Source organism: Rattus norvegicus, chromosome 13, assembly GCF_021556685.1.
Source record: "Rattus norvegicus strain SHRSP/BbbUtx chromosome 13, alternate assembly SHRSP_T2T, whole genome shotgun sequence".
Lineage (NCBI taxonomy): Eukaryota > Metazoa > Chordata > Mammalia > Rodentia > Muridae > Rattus > Rattus norvegicus.
In genome coordinates, this window is record NC_141546.1 from 81787688 (window position 1) to 81810483 (window position 22796).

Genomic DNA, 22796 nt, shown 5'->3' on the forward strand with positions numbered 1-22796 from the left:
CCTGGCGCCCCCCACACGCCCCCGCGACCGGACGCAGGAGTGTGGGCGCTGTCCGGCTCCAGGGCGGGGCGGGAGGGAACGCGGTCTCCGCCACCGCCGCCGCCTGCCTCCGCCTGCCGCTCGGGCCGCCCGCTCGCCCGCTCGCCCGCCGCTGGGTGCGCTGCACGCGGGGGGCAGCCGCGGTGCAGAGGTTCATGCAGCGGCGGCGGCGGCGGCGGCTGCTGCTGCTGCCGCCGCGGAAACAGACAGACCGGTCGCTGCTGCCGCCACCCTCCCGCAGCTCCATGCCGCCGCCGCCGCCGCCGCCTCCTCCTCTCCGGCGAAGGGCGGGGGGCTCCGGCCCGGGGTGGGCACCACTCCTCACAGCGCCGCTCCCCTCCCTGCCCTCCGCCGGGGCGCGGGAGCCGGCGAGAGCGCCCGCCGCCTCCTAGGAGCGCACGCTCCGCGCGCCCTTGCTGGAGCGAGGAGGCGGGCGTGGGCGGGCGTCGGGGCAGCCGCGACCCAGCGCGCGGAAAGGGGAGGGGGCTTCCCCGGAGGATGCCCCGCGGCGGCGGCTCCTTGCTCTTAGGCGCTAGCTGAGCTGGACCGGGAGCGAGCGGCGCGTCGCCATGCCGGCGTGACGGGCGCCCGCGGCTGCCCGCGCCGGGCCCCCGCGCTGCCCCACGCCGCGCCGCGCCGGCGCCGGGCGGCAGGATGGGCTGTATCCAAAGCATCACCTGCAAGGCGCGGATCCGGCGCGAGAACATCGTGGTGTACGATGTGTGCGCCACCATCGACCAGTGCCCCACGCGCATCGAGGAGACCTCGCCCATCGTCCTGCGCTACAAGACCCCTTACTTCAAAGCCTCGGCCCGTGTGGTCATGCCCCCCATCCCCCGCCACGAGACCTGGGTGGTGGGCTGGATCCAGGCTTGCAACCAGATGGAGTTCTTCAACACCTACAGCGACCTGGGCATGTAAGCGACCGGCCACGCCACGCGGCGCGGGAGCGGGGTCCTGGCCCCTTTCTCCACTCTCCATTCCGATCCCCCTCCCCAGCCCCTTCTTACCGTTGCCCCCATCTCTTTCCGAACCTTCCTCCTGCCTCCCCACCCACCTCCCTCCTCCCTGCGCTTTTGTTTCAGTGACAGGGCGGGTGACGAGAGGCTCCTCGCGAAGGCATTTTCTCGTGCTTTGCTTCTGACTTCCTCAGAGAGGCGAGGAGAATAGTGAGGGGCAGGAAGAAGGCGGCTGGGAGGGTTCAAGAAGCAAAGATGGGGTTGTTGGCGATTGTCGTGGGAGTTTGGGGGCACAGTCTGCATTTGTGGGTCTCCTCGGGAAGTTTGGGGAGAGGAGTGGAGTGTCGGGGGCGCATGGGCTGTGTCGTGCGTCTTTTGGAGAAAATCAGGCTGGCTTGGAAGAGAAGGTCTAGGTTTTAGGAATGGGAGTTAGAGGTTCTGCCATCGCCCCACCCCCCCACCCCCCACACTCAGGTCAGCGAGCCTAAGGGCATCTCTGCCCGGAACCTCCAGCCCCGCAGAACGTCCCTCTAGCTATGCGCACCGAGGACCACTTCTGGGGCGATGGGGAACTGGAAGGCACAGGATGCTCCTGGACTAAGAGGAACTGGTAGCCTTGTTCTAGCAGTCGCCTAGTGTAGCACGAGGTATTTCTTAGGCTCGAGGGAAGGATGAGTCCCTTCATCTGTCTGGGGTCTTTACTTTGCAAAACTTTCCTAATTGCGACGCTGGAAGGAATTCCCAGGCGCCCACCGCCTATCCAGTCGGCTGGCTGGGAGCTCTCCAACTTCCTTCAGCAGCGCCGGTTAGTGCGCGCTGAGGGTTTGGCAGCTGCACCTAGATCGCCAGGGCTCTGCCGCCGCCAGGGGCGGACATCCTGCCCTGGAACCACACAGGCTTTGAGAGGTCATGTTCTGGACTTTTTTATCTACTAAATTTTCATCTGCCCTCTCGCCCCTTTTCGGAACTAGACTCCGTGTACTTGGCTACTACGTTTGGCTAGATTTGGGGCCTGCATTCTACTTACTATTACAGTGTCAGTCCAGAACACCCTAATTAGCTTGTAGCCTATAGGGAAACCCCTTTTCTGGAAATTCAACCTCATTTTATCTCTTAATCTAAAACTGTGGCACTCCCAAGATTTACCTATTTAATATGGATATGGGATGGGGGAGTTCTCATTTTAAAAGGTCAAACCATCGTTTTAGCAGCAGTTTTTAGGCTTTCTTCTTGCACTCTGGGAGCATGTAAGTTAACACTAGTCATAGGTGCTAAGAGGAATTTTGACAGATTGTTTTGTTTCCTTTTCCTCCCAGAGTTTGCACTTTGCTCTTTAAGCATAAAATCTCAGGAGGGATGGAGGGATGGAGGGATGGAGGGAGAGAGAGAGAGAGAGAGAGAGAGAGAGAGAGAGAGAGAGAGAGAGAGAGTTGGTGAGGAAGAAATGCAAACCCCGCTTTGCAATACGCCTGTGCATGCTGTGTTCTTGCCTTTCTGGAAATAAGAGAAATGGGGAGCATATTATTTTGAGTGAATCATACCACGTAAAAAGACACAACCTGAGAGAGTAGTTCAACTTGAACACGTGTGTTAGAACTGTTTGCTTGCTTGTTTGTTTGGGGGCTTTTTGAAAGTCATTCTTTCCAGCCAAGTAAGAAAGCCTGGCAGGGGAAGGGTATCTGTCTCATGACCAGCTGTCTGGGGGAGGGGTGTTACTTAACCTTGCTGGGGCAATTACAAAGCCTGAAACCCCTAGTTAAGGAAGGCTGGGAGGAGTGGGCAGAAGCTGCGCCCCACCCATATTTCTCACGACTACACTGGGGAGCCCTCTGTGGCCTCAAGTCTCCTGTAAATCATTAAATACAAGGCATCTATATTCCTCCCATAAAATATAAAATATTTTCTGCCAAAGAAGTTCGGTTGAGCTATACCCAGGCATGATAGTGGAACTTCCTTGTCTCTAGGGAAGGGTGTGTCCACCTTTGAACCAATTTTCGCAGGCATGGATTCCTAACAGTATATTCTCCTCATAGACCTTGCTGAGTTCTTGCATTTGGGGTTTGGAAAGATTGCGTTTGTTTCATTTAACTGCTCCTTTCAATATTTCAAGATTGCTGGTTTCTGTGTTGTTGGTGAAGGGAAGCAAGAATAGTCCCCAAGAAATCATAAATTGCATTAGTATAGATCTGTATCCAGAATCAATCTCTCTCTTTGTGGTTGTAATAATTGCTATGTGTTCCGGGCCACTTCGGAGCCTAGATTTTACTGAACCAGTTTCTACAGAATATTTATGCCCTGAAAACTTTGCCGATATAAACTTTTTAATAGCAACTCATATGGCATGGAAGTCACCTCAGTCTGTGGGTTGCCGAGGCTGCTTTAGCCACTACTGTGAGTGGCAGACTGGGCAGCCTTGGTATTCACTCCTGTGCAGCGTCCTCTCACAGGAGCATGGTGCTGTGAGGTTCGGGTTAGGAGGGCAACTTCTCAATATTTTGGAAAGAACTGTACAAGACTAAATCCACATCTAAAACATCAAGAAGCTGCTAGTTCCAGGATTGAAAGAGAGCATGTCTTTGTGGTTTAAATGTTTTGTTTCCTAACGTGAAGTGGGGAGTAGGCTTTTTATTAGCATACAGAGAACTAGGTTTCATTATGACACTTTTCAAACAAAATGTTTGCCGGGGGTGTCTCTTCACCCCACCCCTACCCCTTAGTCTCCTTTCTTTCCTGTGCCCTTCAACCCCAGTAGCCTCCTTTCTGCTTTCCTGATACACATGACCTTTTGACCTCTCACCTCCTTCTCAACAGTTCCTGTTCCTCTCTGGTGGTCTCCTATGTAGCTTCAGAGTCTGTACTCACTCTCTTATACACACCCATTTGCAAACTTACAGACGCCAGAGAACATGAAATTTGTGTGTATGAGTTTGTGTGTGTGTATGTGTGAATGTGTGAGTGTGTGTGTGTGTGAGAGAGAGTTTGTGTATGTGAGAGAGTGTAAGACAGATTTTGTGTGTGTGTGTGTGTGTGTGTGTGTGTGTGTGTGTGTGAGTTTTGGGGAGTTGATTTTTTGTCTTTCTGAGTCCAGGTCACCTTAATTTAATATACTTCGTGAATCCATCTGTTTTCTTGTAGATTTTATAATTTTATTTCTTTTATGGGTGAGTAAAGGTGAGTAAAATTCCACTGGGTGTATGTGCCATGTTTTCATTCTTTATTCCACTGTTGATGGACTTCCAGCTAGGTCCGTTTCCTTCTTGTTGTAAATGATGCAGCAACATGGATGTATAGATGTCTCTGTAGTCGGATGTAGAATTCTTTGGGTATATATGCCTAGTAGTGGTATGGTATGGTATGGTTTGGTATGCTATGGTATGGTATGGTTTGGTATGCTATGGTATGGTATGGTATGGTTTGGTATGGTATGGTTTGGTATGGTATGGTATGGTTTGGTATGGTATGGTTTGGTATGGTTTGGTATGGTATGGTATGGTTTGGTATGGTTTGGTATGGTATGGTATAGTTTGGTATGGTATGGTATGGTTTGGTATGGTATGGTATAGTTTGGTATGGTATGGTATGGTTTGGTATGGTATGGTTTGGTATGGTATGGTTTGGTATGGTATGGTTTGGTATGGTTTGGTATGGTATGGTATGGTTTGGTATGGTATGGTATGGTTTGGTATGGTATGGTTTGGTATGGTTTGGTATGGTATGGTATGGTTTGGTATGGTTTGGTATGGTATGGTATAGTTTGGTATGGTATGGTATGGTTTGGTATGGTATGGTATGGTATGGTTTGGTATGGTATGGTATGGTTTGGTATGGTTTGGTATGGTATGGTATAGTTTGGTATGGTATGGTATGGTTTGGTATGGTATGGTTTGGTATGGTATGGTATGGTATGGTTTGGTATGGTATGGTATGGTATGGTTTGGTATGGTTTGGTATGGTATGGTATGGTTTGGTATGGTTTGGTATGGTATGGTATAGTTTGGTATGGTATGGTATGGTATGGTTTGGTATGGTTTGGTATGGTATGGTATGGTTTGGTATGGTTTGGTATGGTATGGTATAGTTTGGTATGGTATGGTATGGTTTGGTATGGTATGGTTTGGTATGGTATGGTTTGGTATGGTATGGTATGGTTTGGTATGGTATGGTATGGTATGGTTTGGTATGGTATGGTATGGTATGGTTTGGTATGGTTTGGTATGGTATGGTATGGTTTGGTATGGTTTGGTATGGTATGGTATAGTTTGGTATGGTATGGTATGGTATGGTTTGGTATGGTTTGGTATGGTATGGTATGGTTTGGTATGGTTTGGTATGGTATGGTATAGTTTGGTATGGTATGGTATGGTTTGGTATGGTATGGTTTGGTATGGTATGGTTTGGTATGGTATGGTATGGTTTGGTATGGTATGGTATGGTATGGTTTGGTATGGTATGGTTTGGTATGGTATGGTATGGTATGGTATGGTTTGGTATGGTATGGTATGGTATGGTTTGGTATGGTATGGTATGGTATGGTTTGGTATGGTATGGTATGGTATGGTATGGTTTGGTATGGTATGGTTTGGTATGGTATGGTATGGTTTGGTATGGTATGGTTTGGTATGGTATGGTATGGTTTGGTATGGTATGGTATGGTATGGTTTGGTATGGTATGGTATGGTATGGTATGGTATGGTTTGGTATGGTATGGTTTGGTATGGTATGGTTTGGTATGGTATGGTATGGTATGGTTTGGTATGGTATGGTATGGTATGGTATGGTTTGGTATGGTTTGGTATGGTATGGTATGGTTTGGTATGGTTTGGTATGGTATGGTATAGTTTGGTATGGTATGGTATGGTATGGTATGGTATGGTTTGGTATGGTTTGGTATGGTATGGTATGGTTTGGTATGGTTTGGTATGGTATGGTATAGTTTGGTATGGTATGGTATGGTTTGGTATGGTATAGTTTGGTATGGTATGGTTTGGTATGGTATGGTATGGTTTGGTATGGTATGGTATGGTATGGTTTGGTATGGTATGGTTTGGTATGGTATGGTATGGTATGGTTTGGTATGGTATGGTATGGTATGGTATGGTTTGGTATGGTATGGTATGGTATGGTTTGGTATGGTATGGTATGGTATGGTTTGGTATGGTATGGTTTGGTATGGTATGGTTTGGTATGGTATGGTATGGTTTGGTATGGTATGGTTTGGTATGGTATGGTATGGTATGGTTTGGTATGGTATGGTATGGTATGGTATGGTTTGGTATGGTATGGTATGGTATGGTATGGTTGTTCTATTTGAAGTCTTTTCAGATACCTCCATACTGATTTCCATAGTGGATATATCAGGTTTACACTCCCACCAACAGTGAATAATGGTTCCTCTTTCCCCACATCCTACCAGCATTTATTGTCATTTTTTTTCTTGATCATAGCCATTCAGAATCCCAAGGTGGATTTCATTTCCATTTTCAAGGGGTAGACTTCTAAAGGAATATTTTAAATAGTCGATGGCCATGGTGGTGTAATTTGAACTTGAACTCAAGTGACTATGAGGAGTCAGAGTGGTGAATCCTCGCCATGACTTGTTTATTCCTAACTTGGGTCTGGTAGATCTGGTTAATGTGGACTTCAGCAAAGTGCTCAAAGTCTTCTTCCAGCAAGGAGAGCCATTGACTTCTCAATCAGCCTTCAATGAACACAGATTTCCCAAGGGTCTGGATATACAAGCACCACGGGGGGGTGGGGGGGACAAGGAAAACAGGGACTGTGGTGGAGCGTTCACAGAGAAACGTAGCTGAAGTCTGACAGACAGATTGGGGTCTCTTGGGAAGCATCACATAGCAGTCTATAAAAGGAAAAGTTAAGGTCAGCGCTTCATGACCATGGGGCATTGGGAGTTTCTCTGTATCTTCTTCATACCTCGTGATGCAGAAGCTGCCCAGCAGAGGCAGAAGAACAGCGCTGAACACTCAGTACAATACCAAGAGATTTCCTGGGTGTGGTTTGAACAGAAATGGAGCTTTCCTGCTAGGAATGAGTGAGGTGAAGCTGAGATCAGGGGAAGGCTGTGGCTAGAGAGCCTCTCCTGCACAATGTCTTCTCGGGCTGTAAAGGGATTCTTCCACGAGGGGCTCAGACCCGCCCATCTGGAGAACTTCAGCTTGGGTGAAATTTAGGAGGTCCTAGCCCACTCCTCACTTTCAAGAGAGCCCCTACCTAGCTCCCCACTCCTTCAGTGCCACGGCCATTGAGCATCTAGCCAGACTAGACCCCACCTCTGAGACCCGTTCACCACCATCCAAGCTGTTCTCCATCTTTTCAGAAACCTATTCATCTTGAGTTTGCAGTCCCCATGCTATTAACTCTAGTGGAGCTGCCTAGGAAAGGCCCTCGCCTTTTCAATGAACCACAATTGACTGACAGCTCTCTGTCCTGGCTAACTACCCTCATCTTTTAGCTCTCATGCCTTTTTCAGCTGTCCCTACCTCTGTCTTACCTCACACATCTTACTCTATATCACTCAACACACATACTTCTCCTCTCGTTCTACACTTTCTCCGAGTAATTCCGTCCACCCCAATAGCTGCAGAGGCTCTGTCTCTGGTATGCGGCCAGGTACATGTGTTTATGTGCAGTTCTGCTTGACTGGTAGAAAGGTATCTCTGGCTTAAGATTTCTACTCTTAAGTTATTTTCTGTTTATTTCTTTTGGTGGCAGTGGTATTTAATCCTTTCAAAAAGATTGTACTGTGTAGCCTACATGGTCTGGCACTTGGTATGAGGCTCGAACTGGCCTAGAATTTGTGGCAGTCCTCCTAATTTGACCTCCTGCACACTAGGATTATAGCACCGAACCACACCCAGCTTCTCTCATAAATGTTTGCTCTCCACTGAGACATTCATCATATTTCTTCATCCACAGTCCTTCCCCATCTTACTAAAGAGTCCCTCCACTCTCTGAGTTACACAAGCCAAAACATCTCATATCATTGACGATATTCCTCCACTCATCCAGTCTATCATCAGACCTACTGACCCCTCGCCATGTCTGGGACACAGCTCCCGTCCACCCGTACTTACCAGCTCCATCCTTTCCCTTCCCTCCAGACTCTCCCGCACACAGACAGAGTGATATGTTACACAGATGTGGTCCCTTTCCTGCTTAAACGTTTTAGTGACTTCTCATCACAGGTGGTATAAAATGTATTAAACACTTTCCACTTTGGATTTCTGTTTCTAAGCTGTGTCAGCTGTCCCCCAGGTCTTCAGTGGAACTGGCTCTAGCCTGCTCAGAGCATCGCCCCTGGCTGACCTGATGTATAAAATGCTCCTCCTGCCCACCCTGTTCTAATTCCTGTTCATCACACAAGTCTCAACTGCCCCTTAGAGGCCACCATTGGCTTTACAGTTCCAGTGGGATTCTCCAGTTCTGCTCTTCTAACTTACAGCCAGGGGAGTGCAGTGGTTCACTAACTTCCTATATGTGTATCATGAAGTAGATATTATATCTGTCACGTCCTCCATGACCACTGCCTGGACCATAGAAGATATCCAGGAAACATGTGACATCGTTAAATACGTGAGCCATTTTTATGACTTTCAATCACCAGCGTCCCCTTCAACAGACCATGTCTCTTCAAAATTAGCTTTTCATGTGAATCTTCAGTGTCATCCACAGAACTGACACCCGGGCAACTGCTTAGCACTGCCACACATTCTAACTGCCTGGAGTGTCTGTGTCAGTTTCGTTCCCCTGGACTTCACTGGAAGGTTTGCTTCTTGGCTTGTGGCGTGTATCTTTCACTTCCTCCATCTCAGCTGGGTCCTGTTCATCAAACACCGTGTATTACCAGGTTACCAGGTAACCTGCTGTAAAATGATACTTAGTATCCGCCCAAAGAAACATGGGTAGGAACCCTGTAGCCATTGCTTCTCCTGAACCGTGATTCTATAAATCCCAGGATCTGCGAGGATGGAGACATGAAGGTCTTGCCTGATTGAGCGGTGAACCCCTAAGCTAGCGTTCGCTTTTTGTTTCAGGATCCATGCTGCTGTGCGTACAGGGTTGTTTGGAGAGTGGCCCTCACCGATAGGCACAGCTGCTTTCAGCATTTGCTGTTTCTTCAGAGGATCTAGTGAGTCTGGACTGCTGGACCATTACCTGTGGTCTCTTCCCATGACTATAGGGAGGCTCAGGAAACACAGGGGACCCTAGTTTAGAGAGAGCATCAGGTAGGAAACCAGATCCAATTCCTTGCTGTATGTCCTGAGTGCCCTTGAAGGGGAGATGGCCTAACCCTTTTCCTCTAATCTCTTCCATCTCTGCAAAAGAGGAGCAGCAGAGGATTAACTGGTTTTATCAGCAGAGCATTAAGCTCCCTAGAGATAAAGCACAACTCCTAAAGGGGCAGAGAGTGTACGCGTGGTTAGAGGAAAGGTAGAAGGAAGGAAACAAGATGTGCTTTGTGCCTGGGTGCTAGACTGTGGATACGCAGGCATGGTGAGAAAGGAGAACTCAGGGAGAGGGTAATTTGAGGTCACTGGACTTCAGGATGCAAGTGACCTTCCACTAGGCAGACAGCAGGAGTACATAACGTCTTTGGGGGCAGGTCCTAGGTTCCCTTCTCCCAGCTTCTTTCCTGTGTCTACCTTATTGCATTAAGAAAGTTGCCAGGGATAACAGAAGCCACTGTTTCTGTTAACACTCAGCAGGAAGTGGCTACAGTTTCAAAGTTGATTGTTATGGATTCCTTGAAGAAGAAGGAAAAACCAAGAGGAAATAAGTGGAAGAAAGTTCAGGTGACTACTCCTGAGAGGGGCAGATCTCACACAGAGCTGAGGGTCTCTGGAAGGGTAGGGCTGGAGCCCGACCTCCAATAGAAGAGACACCCACAATGTGAAGTTAGCACCCACAGACATACCGTGGGGCACACAGCCTCCTGTTCCTGCAGGTTCAAATCAATAGGATCTTTAAGGACTGGCCCCATAGCTGTCAAGGATTTCAGTACAAAGCAGGTGTTGACATGTGTGGGAGAATGTCTAGAAAATCTGGGTGGTTTCGCTTGAGAGGGACATAAATAGCACACACCATAAACATCAAACAACATGTTCTACGTGTTAGAGGCCTGTGTGTGTGCCGCAATACTGAGTCCCCTCCTTATGTAGCCTCATGGAAACCTTACCCAGCAAAGGAGGGTTTCCTAGTCCAAGGTTCAGGGAAGCTTAGCAGCCTGCCTCAAGTGTCGTAGCCAGCAAGAGGCCCAGCCAGGAAGCCAGCCTGTTGGTTCCCTGGCCCCTCCATTTCTAATGGACCACTTTGCCTTCCAGGAAGGAGGCTTTCCAGACTGGCTCTGTTAAATAGAAATAATGAACTTGGTCTTGTTGTTTTTCACTGATTCGTGAATTTCCTCAGTGCTTTGGAATTGAGTTCAGAGAACAGGGAAGCAAACCTTATAGAGACTCCATCTCACCCTCCCTCCCTATCTCCCTCCCAGAGAAAGAGTTGTGATTAGCAGTAAGAACAACGTCTTTGTAGGAGGGTTGGAACGAAGAGAGTAGGGAAGGAGCTCCATCCATGCTCATGATTTCTGGGAATAGAGGTGCCATCTCCAGCCATCCACGCACCGCCCCCCCCCCATTGGCTGGGTTGCAGGGTTTTGGACCCCTGCGGTTCCCGTGTGGCCCCGTGGATGACTAGGGAAGCAGAGAGGGATGCTTTTTGTTGACTCTACCCTTAGACATTCAGACATGTTTCTGGCTCCCTGCAATTCATGTGCCGTTCCTTTCATTAAAGCCCATCAGACCAGGGCTGGTGGGTGGACCCTGCTTCTAATTAAGTTCTGGGAGACACACCAATTGGAACTATTCACCGTGCCAGATTAAAATCTAGCTGCCGGCTTCTCCAGCACAGAGCTAGAGTCAGAGACCTGGGTTCCAGTGCCAGCTCTGAGACCTTTGGCAGGGTCTTCAAAATTCAGCGTCTCGTCTGCTTGTACATAAATGAGCAATCATGTCTAGAGTCAACTGAAATGAAAGCTGTGCAAAGGCGTTCCAAACAGTGGTGTGCTGTGGACACGTTAGCTTGATTATTATAGAGCTTATCAGTTAGTCTTACCCGTCAGTGACTCCAGATAAGCCTAAAGGGAGAAGGAAGTTGAGGTTGTGGCTCTCTGGCCTCCCTGGGCAGAAAATTTAGACCTTTGAGAGGACCCCGAACATGGCAGGTGCCTAACAGCCCTCCACAGAGCTAGAGGAGAGAGAAAAGCTCATCCTGAACCTCTAAGTCCATGTTTTCCACTCATGGTGAAAGGAAAGCGAGGGAGAGACCCTGATCCACCAAAAAGTCACCGTCCAACTGTGCTGCATGAAGCATTTAGGACCCTGCTTTGAGGTCCTGAAGCTGACTGCTGAAGCTTGGCCACTTCCTCAAGGCCACCTACCCCTCACAGAGCCCTCTCTTAGTGACAGTATCACTTGTAGTGACAGTATCACTTGTACTTAAGCTACAGGGTACCCCATGCAAGGAGCAGGGGACACAGCCATGCTGTTCATACCCAAGAAAGTCACAGGTATTTCATTGTTTAGAAGTCAGAAACCAACATATAAAATCATTTATATCCTAAACTATTTTTAATATCCTTCTTTCTTTCCAATTGTGAATTTTTTTCACATTTTCATCTCTCTGTAAGCAGATGTCTCATAATTAATCTTACAATAATCACAAAACAGATTTTAGAGCAACAGTTATTCCCTGTTTTGGAGAAGCAAGCAGAGGCTCGAAGGGATTCAATAATGTGTTCCGAGTCACCTTGGGAAGGGTTGGTGGGATTAGGCCAGGTATGTGATTCCCCCACTCCCTTCTCCAGTGTCCTCCCACAGGTACACAGGAATTAGGCTTGGGGAATACTATCCTTAGGACCAGGTGTGTGTGTGTGTGTGTGTGTGTGTGTGTGTGTGTGTGTGTGTGTGTGTGCGCGTGCGTGTGTGTGTGTGTGTGTGTGTGTGTTTTGTTCTGAGCATGTTTAGGGACATCAATTATAGCCCCTCTGAAAACCAGAGAGGGAGAGACAGGAACATCCAAATGTGTTCAACAAATGCGAAGAGAAATTTCAGGCTGTCCAGTTAAAACAAAGTAAATAAGGCTGTCTGATGGTCTAATGGTCCATGAGTGGGGTGATGGTGTCAGTCCTGTCTCTGGAGCATCCACTGGCTTAAACTCCTGGGGCCTGACCTTTTCTAGCTGGCTTGCAAGCCTGTGTCAGGCCAAGGCACTCAAAGGCCGCCAGAGGTCTGGCTAATGGGAAACAGTAAGTCGACATCCTCAGTCAGCAGTCACAGCAGCCTCCTAAAGGGGCAGACAGGCCAGAGATGCCAGGGAATGAGTGGTGCAGAGAACAGGCTTTGGCAAGACTGAAAGCTACCAGAAACAGGTAAATTAGATCTTGCCTTGCCCTCCGCCATGGGGTTGGGGGTGAGGAGGAGTTTCAGGGGAATCAGAAATGCTGGTTCCGTGAGGAAACAGGATCAGACTTCCTCATTCTTTTTTTAACCATGAGAGTCACACCATGAGCCGCCATTGCAAAATGTCAAGAACATCAAATCAAGAAACTGATTGTCTTAAATGACTCAACTCTTCCAAATTTTCAGGAACCATCATCACATTGTTTAGAGAAGATGAGAGATTTGTGCCACCAAACCGATCCCCCAGAGCTCCTGGGGAAGATGTTCTCTTGGTCTTTGAAACAAGAGAGTCAGTCTTTTATATGGACACCTGTCCACTTTGAGTGATTGACAGGCATCTACTTAGCAGGTCTCCCTGAGCTACCATAAGCAACTTAATTATTACAAAGCTATTTGTTGAATGCTTAAATAGTGCCAAGTGATTCGTGTGCATTGCCTCTGATGTAGGAACCACCCTTGTTTTCCTCAGAACAAAATAGTGAAATAGGAATAAAGAGGTTCCGGTGGCCTGTCTGGCTTTAGGCAACTAACTAGTGGGAAAGGCAGATTTAGAAACAGGTAGAACTAATTGTAATGACTGTGTTGGGCTGCCTTAGAAGAGTTGAATAAATGGATGGGTAGGTGGATGGATGAATACATGGGTGGATGCATGAATGCATCTGACTGTTCTGGACGCTGTCTGATTGCTTGCTTTTGCCCTTGCTGAAGAAACCTAGGAAACGAAAGGTTTAAACGAAATTGGATTTGCCTAGGGTTCTCGCCTCCCAGCTGCCTAGTTCATTCAGCTGGTCAGGGTCTGATGCTAATGAGACCAAGGTCTTAGGAAGAGATCCAAGAGAGGGCATGAGCACCTGAGTCAGTGTGCTCTGCCCTTCCAGCTCCCTCACCAGCAGCTGTCCCCAACCAGCTCTTGTTCACAGCGAGGTTAGACCGACAAATAGTGGAACAGCTAGGAAAAAAAACGAAAAGGGTATTTCAACAGAATCCTCTTTGCCTCATCAGGTGTTAGATAGCATAGTAAATCATACAGCCCAGAAGCACACTTTACAGATGAGCTTGATGGAACCCAAGAAGGGCAGCGTGAGAATGTGCATATGAGTCTCCGATGTTGAGACCCAGGTCTACCGGATGCCATTGCTAATGCTTCCATCCCTGGGCCTTTTTACTGCCTTACTCTGTGGGTCAAGAATGGAGACATACCTAGCCCTTTAGTTTAAATATCAGTAAACAGGGGGATTTACCTTCTAACTTCACACACACACACACACACACACACACACACACACACACACCCTTGTTTGCTGAGAGTCCAAGTCTGCTGGCATAAATGATCACCTGTATCAGAGAGGAAGCAGACAGAGCACAGGAAGAGTCGAATCCCTTGGCAGCTCAGAAGGGAACTCAGATCAGCCCAAGGGATGTCTGCACAATTGCCAGGAGTAGGGACCAGACTATGCCAGTGTCTGTGCACAGCGATTAGCAAGCTAGAAAGGAGAGGGTCTCCCCAGAGACATCCATCACAGATGGCAGGAAATATGAGGCCCTGGCAGCCAAGAGAGGCTGGACGTATGTATGGAGAAACTGGGATTCAGCTGGGGTCCCCAGCAATTCAGAACCCCTGTTCTCCAGCTCTTTCAGACCTACCCCACCCAACCCAGCTGCTGATGGCAAGCATTGTCCTCCTGGCTCCCTGCCCACAGACAGGCATGGTACCCTCATGTCCCCTGGCAGCTTCAAAAGAAACAAGATCCAAGTGGTGTCAAAGATGACAGATTGTGAGGGGGCAAGAGCCCTCCCCTGACGGCAGGGCTCAGCTGGGAGGCCCTGGAGAGCAGAACAGATGGGGGACATCTGAGAGGGATATCCTAGCAGCCTGGGGACTCTGTCTCTGTTGTGGCTTTTAGTTGGGTTTCGGCCATTTGCTTTTTAGCATTTTCTTTTTGTGTTAAAGGGGTTTAGCATAGGAATCTGATAGTCTGTCTCTCTGAGAGAGAGGGGGGGGCTGCGGAGAACAGGTCCAAGCCACTCAGTCGTGCTTCAGTCTTTCTAGGACTTAAGATGAGGATGGACGACTGTCAGAGGGCAAGTGTAGGCTTCCCAGCAGTGTGTCACAACTCCAGAACCGTCACCTGTAACTCTCCAGGCCATGTCTCAGGAGGACTCTACAAATCCAGGACGATGTCAGCTGCTCAGCCTCCCCTGACTTGACCCTATTCCAACCTTCCTTCCACTCCCAATGACTGCACTCAGACCCAGTTTCTGTCTTGCCTGAAGGAGGATGCAGCCTCAGAACTGCTGGGTAACTTAGGCCCCCGTTACCGACGACCGTGTGGCAGATGTCTTGATGCCTGGGTAGGTGTGATTTGTTAGTGTTTGCTGCCAGGCTTCTGCTTGCTTTTGTCAAGATTTATTTTACCTGACTTTGTGTCTTTTGCAACTTCTAGTCGTCAAGTTCCCCCACTTTCAGCCTGTCACCATTTTAGACCGGTAGCCCTCACTTGCCGGGTCTCCTGGCTCCTCTGACTTTTAATCAGTCAATAACATCCTTCCTCGGGCTCACCTACCTGAGGCTGAGAGACAAATGCAGAGGGGGCCACCACTGGAGCAGCAACAATATATACCCTGAAAGCAGGATCTCCCATCCTTCTGGGAGCCTGGGTGGGCAGCTACTTTCCAGAAGAAAACCCTCTCCTAAGGATCTTTATAGAAATTGACCTGTGAAAGTATAGCTCTGGATCCTGTGTATTGGATCATGGTGTTGAGGACTGGGAATAGGAAGGGTTGGGGAATCCAAGGAGAAAGCAGTGCGGGGAGTGGGAAGGACCAGTCAACAAGCTTCAAGGACCATTTTTATTAACACAAATACCTGGCAAAGAGAGTGATAGGGAAGACCTTGAAGAACATGGTTTGCTCCCCATTTTCTTGGTAACCATCCGAAGGCCCTAGATGTCAAAAGCAGCTTCTTATGATGCAAAAGAAGGAGGGGAAGAGGAAGAGGAGGAGGAAGAGAAAGAAGATGACGACTCCTCCTCTTCCAAGTGACATCTGAAGTAAACTCATCAGTCAGGTATCTCCAGATGTGGACACACTGTCAACAGTTAGACAAGAGTAGATGCGCTCTCAAATCCAAATGCAGCTGTGTCTAGGTCTATACCTTGAGAGAAAAAAACGGCTGTGTGGATGCTGAGAGACTTTACAAATATTTATAATAATGTGAAAATTATTAACTTTTATTTTATGTGTATAAGCATATGTGCCCGGGACTTCCTGAAGTGGTGGGCCACTTACACTGGCAGCCAGAACTGTATACATTCCAGAATCAGACACAAGCAAGCAAACAAACGAAAAGTGTCCTGGAATGTTTTTCTGCCTTCTTCCATAAGCATATGCACTGGAAGATATTCTAGTGCAAACCTTGCTGGTTAAACTGGAGCTCCCAGACTATACTCCAAGGAGATCATAGCCTTGGACCTGGGTTACACCATCCACCTTCCACATGGCTCTGATTTGCTTCTGTAGACGTTGAAAAGAAGCCGTATAGGAAACTTGTCGCAAAGGTTGCATAGATGTCCTGTGTTCTAGATTATTGTATCTTGAAAATGTTGCACACTCTAGATGATTCTATCTGCTTCGACTGCCAGTCACAGAGAGGGTCTTGTGAAGTGTCTCTGTCCTCTAAAGGGCTCGTGACTCCTCTTTCTGTTTTTCGGTTTTTAACTTGACAGGATCCTTTTCAGGCTGAGCCTTCTTATGTCTTGAGTTTTCAGTTTTTTGCTTCATGTTTGGACTCCAAGAAATTTACTTTGCAAACTCAGCCATGCATTAAGAAGCGATCATAAGGAGGAGATTTTCCAAGGTGTTTAGTTTATCATGGTTAGCTCCCTAGATCCCTCCTTACTCGCTTATGGACAGGAGTTAGCTTCTTGTGATTACCCTTTCTGGATTGAGTGTGTTTTCAAGTAAATTGGTGTTGAGGCAGCACTCGTTTAGAAGAAGTACTGATTCTAGGCCTTCTCTATTAGGAACTGAGATGACAGCCAAGGTGCCAGGAGTCTTCAGATTAAGGCCAAGGTCAAGGGGAGCCCAGCAGTCACCTCTGCTGTGCACTTGACAGACCAGTGTCATATAAATGCCTCAGCAGATCTAGTTTTCCTGATGGATTATAAAGGACTCTGGTGAATGACAGTGATCTCTGTTCACCCAACTGTACACATTCTAAGGCCCAAACTACTATGACAAGCCAGAAGATTCTTCTAGAAAGAAACCTGTATTCCTAAGATGCCTCCAGGCTCTCCTGCGGTCCAGCAATCCTCAGTATCTCCCTGCAGCAGAAGAGAAACACAAGCAGCTGGCTCCAAGTTTTCCGGCACCTGTTCTCTGGCCTTGCCCCAAGGGCTCATTTTGCACTGGCATTTGGCTTCTGGCAGGCAGGAGCTTGTCTGCTCCTTCTCTTCCAGATGGCTCTGAGAAAGACCAGCAGAGGAGGGGATGGGGTGGAGATAGAAATCAGGACCAGGAGGCAAAATGCCTGCCATTTGGAAGATGCAACCAGGGACTCCTGAGGAGGCTCATGTGCCTGAAGTCAGCCTGGCTCTTGATGGTCTGACTCTAGATGGGGGAACAGAGCACAGGACCCCTATGTTGAGTTATTCTGGGACGCAGCAATCTCAGGTTGGTTGGAGCCATATAAACCTACACTCTCATAAGCAAATGAACCAACAAACAAAGAAACAAGCTAGAAGGCCAGACTGTAGCCAAGTCGGGTAGAGATGCCGCCATGTGTTGCTTCTATGGAGCACCCACAGGTTGTAGAGAGTTAGAAATTGGATATGGAATGATCCTTCTCCAGAGCACACATGGACAAACCAGGGTTCAGCACGCAGAACTTAGCAGACAGGGTTACAGGGTTAGGAAGTGTTGACAGTCCCTATCTTACTCCACACTGATTGTTCCTTAAAGAGCTAGTGCCTGGGGCTGGTGGTCAGTGATTTTCAGAAGCTAAGGGACTGGAGACTCTAGTGCAATTCCTCTCTTGCACAGGTAAGGGAACCTCTTAAAACACAGAAAAGAGGGCTGCCCAAGGTCACTCAGGAAAACCGAGAGGTCTGCAAATGATGGAGCTTCTTTTAAAAGTCTGAGTTTCGAACTATTTTAATTCAGTCAATCTCATTTTTATTAGTGCTTAACATTTCTCTTAGAAACCTACTCTATCACGGATTGACAGCCTATAGGAATGGCCCAGCCTAACAGACAATTAATTAATTGTGCTGAAAGAAAGGATCTCAGGCCCCATTTTCATTTCTGCCTGTGCTTCTTGATTCAAAGATACAGAATGGGTTGTCTCCTTCTGCTTGGTTTCCATTAAAAAAAGTCTGAGCTGATTTTTACTTACCCCCCACCCCTGTTAATTATCCATCACTGATACCTGGTAACAAGTAAGAAGGGGGAGAGGAAAAAGAGGAGGGAGGGAGAAGGAAGGGGGAGGAAGACAAGGAGAGGAGGAAGAGGGGTAGAAAATGAGCATGAAATGCTAAGTGTTTACACAAATTTGAACTCATTTAAAGCTCATTCAAATTCATATTACCTCCATTCCATATGTAAAGACACAGGGACTTTTGAAAGGTATAACTTACCCAGGCTCACAAAGCAAAGAATTCTAAATGAGTACCTGATCGCCAAGCATGCAGGTGTTTATCTTAAAAACAAAAACAGAAAACGTGAATATCAAATTTAAGTAAGATTTGACAAAACCATAAGCCACAAATAGTTGAAACATTTCAAACAAAACCACTGCAAACACACTTCCCAAATTCAAACTATACAAAAGGTATTGACGAATCAGCCACAAACCAGACACTAAGAAATATGTCAAAGCATTGAGTCCCTTAAGTTTTCAGCTCTCTGGGCCCTTCATAGCATCCCTCAGGGGTTTCCGGGTAGGTAGAGCACAGTACTGAAGATCCACTTTTGTTAAAGTTGAAGGTCTAACTTAACAGAAAGGTGTGACTCAATAGAGAGAATCACGAGATCCAGAAACCAACAGCCAAGAATTCATTACCCCCGACTCTCCTTTCATAAGAGACAACATATAGAAAGCACGGTCCAAGGAATCTTAGTAAGTAGGTTTGAATCCTGCCCTCAACAACTTACCAATGTCTCTGTCTGCTTCCCCACTGAGAAGGAAGGGTAGTGATGTTCCCACTTGTCAGCATGGTCATGATGGTCATGAACTTGTTGGCAGCAGTTAATGGGTTAACATTGTAAAGTGCTTTAAAGATACACTGTAGGCATGATTTTTAGAGAAAAGTTGGATACCAAGGGATATCATTTTTTTCAGTGCTATAGCCATTAATAAGTTCATGGTAAATGTTCATGGTATGAATCCTCCTGTTGGTTTGGAATTACCTAAATGTACACCTCAGGACTTGATACCAAACACATCCACCATGGGCTTCCCAGTCAGTGAAGCCCACTCTAAGTGAGGCAATCCAGTAGACCCCATAAGACCTTGACACACCTTACGTGGCCTTTGCATCCAGACTTCTGCAGGCAGAAACTTGCCAGGTCCTGGCAGTGCCCTAGTGATTCTCACTTGGTTCAGAAGCTCCAGGCTAAGCCATCTGCAGCCCTGGAAGGACTTTCCTGTCTGTCCCTTCTGCTCACCCATCCTGTCTAGAAGTTATTGGCACGGTGAACCACAGTATGCCAATAGGAGAGGTTGTTTCTTACCATTGACAACTCGAAGACTGTCTGCAGTAACCAGCCCGTCCTGTCCTAATGTCCAGCAGGTTTCCCTGTGTCCAGAGCAGCCCGGACTGAGCTAAGCTTTCTACCCTGCTGAGCATCTATCCAGGACTGAGGCTCTTTTTGATCATCTCCTCTTAGACCTTGTCTTTACTGAACTCCAGCCAGGCAAGAATTAACTAGAAGCTCTAGGGTAATGAGCTCAGAGTTCTGGGAACCCTGATAGATTTTATGTGTGTCCTGGGTGGTTTGGGGACCTTGGAATCAGTCCTAAAGAAATCGAACAGACCATACAAAAGACAAAAGTGGCCAACTGAGCCTGAGTTCTGAGGACAGAGAAGATGAAGGGCCTGAAGGAGGCAGTGATGACTGTGTAGTGTCACTCTGTGGCTCAGAGTGGAGTCGAAGCAGATGTTCAGTAAGTGGCCGCTTCCTTTGCCAAGAGCAATGGTTTTTATCAAGTGGGTCGTGACCCCTGTGAGGGTTGAATCCCCCTTTCACAGGGGTCAAATATCAGGTACCTTGCCTATCAGATATTTACATTCTGATACATAACAGTAGAAAATTACAATTATGAAGTAGCAACGAAAATAACTTTACGGTTGGGGATCATCACAACATGAGAAAGGTCTAAAGGATTAGTACTAAAGGTCTGCAGGACTAGGAAGGGTGAGGAGCACTGGCCAAGAGCTTGGCTGAGGAGTCTCCTGGGGTTTGTTATTCTGATGCCTTCTGGGTATTGAATTTGAGCATTAGTTTAATGTCTACCCTGATCCATTGTGTATTCTCTAAGATCCTATCTAAACCATCTTGGACACTTTATAGGCTCCGGCCCCTGTCACCCTAACTTCAAACCTTTTCCTTCGGTGTAATGAAGCTTTGACCTCACAGCACAGCCTTGGCTCGCTGCTGGTTACTAAGTCTCCTAACACCAGGAAGTAAGAATAGCTTACTTTCCATCCCTCTTCTCTCGCAGAGAAGTGCATCATTCTAAGTCACCCACTAGTTGGCCTTTATTCATTATTTTATCAAATATCTCTAAGATTTATAGTAACCACTATTCTAAGCATGGTGAAGAGAGGGGTAACAATGGGACTCTGTAAGTTTAACTCGGAAACAGAATACGTGTAGTGCTTGATGTCCTTAAGTACCATAAAATGTTGTATGAGGAACAGAAATTAATTCTTGGAGTCAAAGGCCTTTGTAAGAAATGGTGGTCACAGTGGACTCTGAGGCCCCAAACACCCTGCATTGTCCTCTGGGAAGACGCTGAACCAGTCAAGCTGCCCTGATACTTATCCTTCATCTAGGCCCTGTGTACACTCCACTACCTTCCCTTTGCTCCTCCAACTCGATGTGTGGGAAGGGCAAGGATGTATCGTTTGTGTTACCCATGAAGAAACTGAGGCTCTGAGAAGGTCTGTGATTTGTCCACAACACGGGGGAGCAGACAAGACTGAAGAAGTGTCTCTGACTCCCTGCCCGCCTACATTGTCATCCCACTAGCCTTCAGGTTCTGAATTCCATACCCACTTAATGTGCAGCCCACAGGAAGTAGGCGTTAGTCACCTCTCTCCTTTGGAAAGCTTGCATGAATGGGCTCTGCTGAATGCCAAGAATGTGTCTGACTTGGGCTCGTCTTCGAGTCTGTAGAACTTCCAAGACTGGACATTTTGCTGACTTTAGCTAAGAAAATGCTCCGTGGCCCATCTTTGAGTCATAAAGCTGCTAGAAGGGACTTTGGAAAAATATCTGAATCATGTCTTCCCCTCCTCCCCGTGACCCACAGGCAGGTGAATGTCTCCTCCTTGCAGGCCTGTCTGTGTTCCCACTCTCTACAGAGAAGCCCTCTTCCCTGTTAAAAACCTAGACCAAGGGGAACCACAGCCTTGGTCATCAGCTTGCAGAATGCTTAGGTGGAAGATGCTGGGCACACTCCAGGAGGCCGGATCAGAACAGCGAGGCGAGATAACAAAGCTTTCTCAATATAAAATCCCACCCCTCCCCCACCGTTCCGTGTTAGGGCCCCCTCCAATTGTATAAGTGAATTTGGAGCAGATTTAATGGAAGTGGGAGGAATCTGAAGTAAAGATGGTGATTTCTGCGTCATGGCTTCCCAAGTCTCTGCGTATCAGAGAGGAGGTCATGGTCTATAGTCCCGGACCATCCTTAATGGTGACTACAGTGACTACAGGGGACTCCTGATTTGAGAGGATTGTCCCAACCTCCTACCTGTCTTCTTTGACAGAGTTTATGTTTTAGTTGCTTTTCTTGTTGATGTAACGAAATACCTGAGAGAAGAAGCTTAAGGAAGGCTTTGTTGTACTCATAGCCTGTCATGGTGGGAGATTATGGAGGAGCTGGAGACAGCTGGTCACATTGCGTCTAGTCAGGAAGCAAAGGCTCCTAGTTTTCTTTCTGTCGCTGTGATAAAGGTCATAGCCAAAGACAACTTGGCTTACAGGGCCCAAGTCACAGTCTTGGGGAGGGCAAGGCATGAACTCAAAGTGGGAACCTGGAGGCAGGAACTAAAGCAGAGGCCATGGAAGAGGGCTGCTTAGTGGCTTGCTCCCCGTTACTCAACCTGCTTCCCTTCACAGCCCAGGACCACCCACAGGGGACTGGGCCCTCCCCCAGGACCACCCACAGGGGGCTGGGCCCTCCCCCAGGACCACCCACAGGGGACTGGGCCCTCCCCAGGACCACCCACAGGGGACTGGGCCCTCCCCAGGACCACCCACAGGGGGCTGGGCCCTCCCCCAGGACCACCCACAGGGGACTGGGCCCTCCCCCAGGACCACCCACAGGGGACTGGGCCCTCCCCAGGACCACCCACAGGGGACTGGGCCCTCCCCCAGGACCACCCACAGGGGGCTGGGCCCTCCCCCAGGACCACCCACAGGGGGCTGGGCCCTCCCCCAGGACCACCCACAGGGGGCTGGGCCCTCCCACACCAATCATTAAGCCAGTCTGTTGGGAACATTTTCTCAGTTGAAGTTCCCTCTTCTCAGATGAGTCCAGCTTGTGTGAAGTGAGTGGATTGAAAAACTAGCCAACAGCCAGAGCCCAGTGCTGTTGGGTGAGCTCTCCCAGGATTCATCATTCCAGGACCCCAGCCTATGGATGGCACCATCCACTTTTAAGGTAGTTCTTCCCACCTCTGTTAACCCAATCTAACTCCCTCACAGAATGCCCAGAGGTTTATTCCCACAGTAATTGTAAATCCCATCAAGGTGAAGGTTAAAATTAACCTTTAACAGTTTGGGGTGCAGAGGTACTAGGGCAGGTGTGAGCCTTCTATTTTAAGTTGTAGCTAGTAGCTAGCCAGCACTCCACTCCACTCCTGGGGTTTCAAAGAAACCCCAAATTCTTCATGAACAAAGACAGGAAGAGAGGTTGCCTTTTTAAGGCACCTCTGGGTCAGGTTCCATGAGGACCAGAAGATGTCTTGTAGGAAGGAATGGCAGGCCTCTCCTCTGTGCGCTGTATACCTTTAATGTTCCCTGCTGCAACTGAAGATTGTGCCCTGAAGGAAGTTAGTTTACACCTCTTTACTGAAGAAAATAGCTGAGATTTCAAAGAT

General features: G+C 48.0%; 1 protein-coding gene and 1 long non-coding RNA gene across 3 annotated transcripts in view; one reads left to right on the forward strand and one right to left on the reverse strand.

Annotated features, from left to right (window-relative positions):
* The window catches only part of LOC134481528 (uncharacterized), a 174870-nt gene extending 173780 nt beyond the window's left edge, over positions 1 to 1090 (reverse strand). The window contains exon 1 of the long non-coding RNA XR_015635592.1: positions 1050 to 1090. This is a non-coding gene — a long non-coding RNA (uncharacterized LOC134481528). The remainder of the gene's footprint in view (positions 1 to 1049) is intronic.
* The window catches only part of Fam78b (family with sequence similarity 78, member B), an 88606-nt gene continuing 65993 nt past the window's right edge, over positions 184 to 22796 (forward strand). For both annotated transcript variants that reach the window (NR_174119.1, NM_001398658.1), the window contains 1 exon segment: positions 184 to 956. Coding sequence is in view for 1 of the 2 variants with exons in the window: in NM_001398658.1 (NP_001385587.1) it covers positions 694 to 956 (263 nt within the window). In the remaining variant the exon portion in view is untranslated.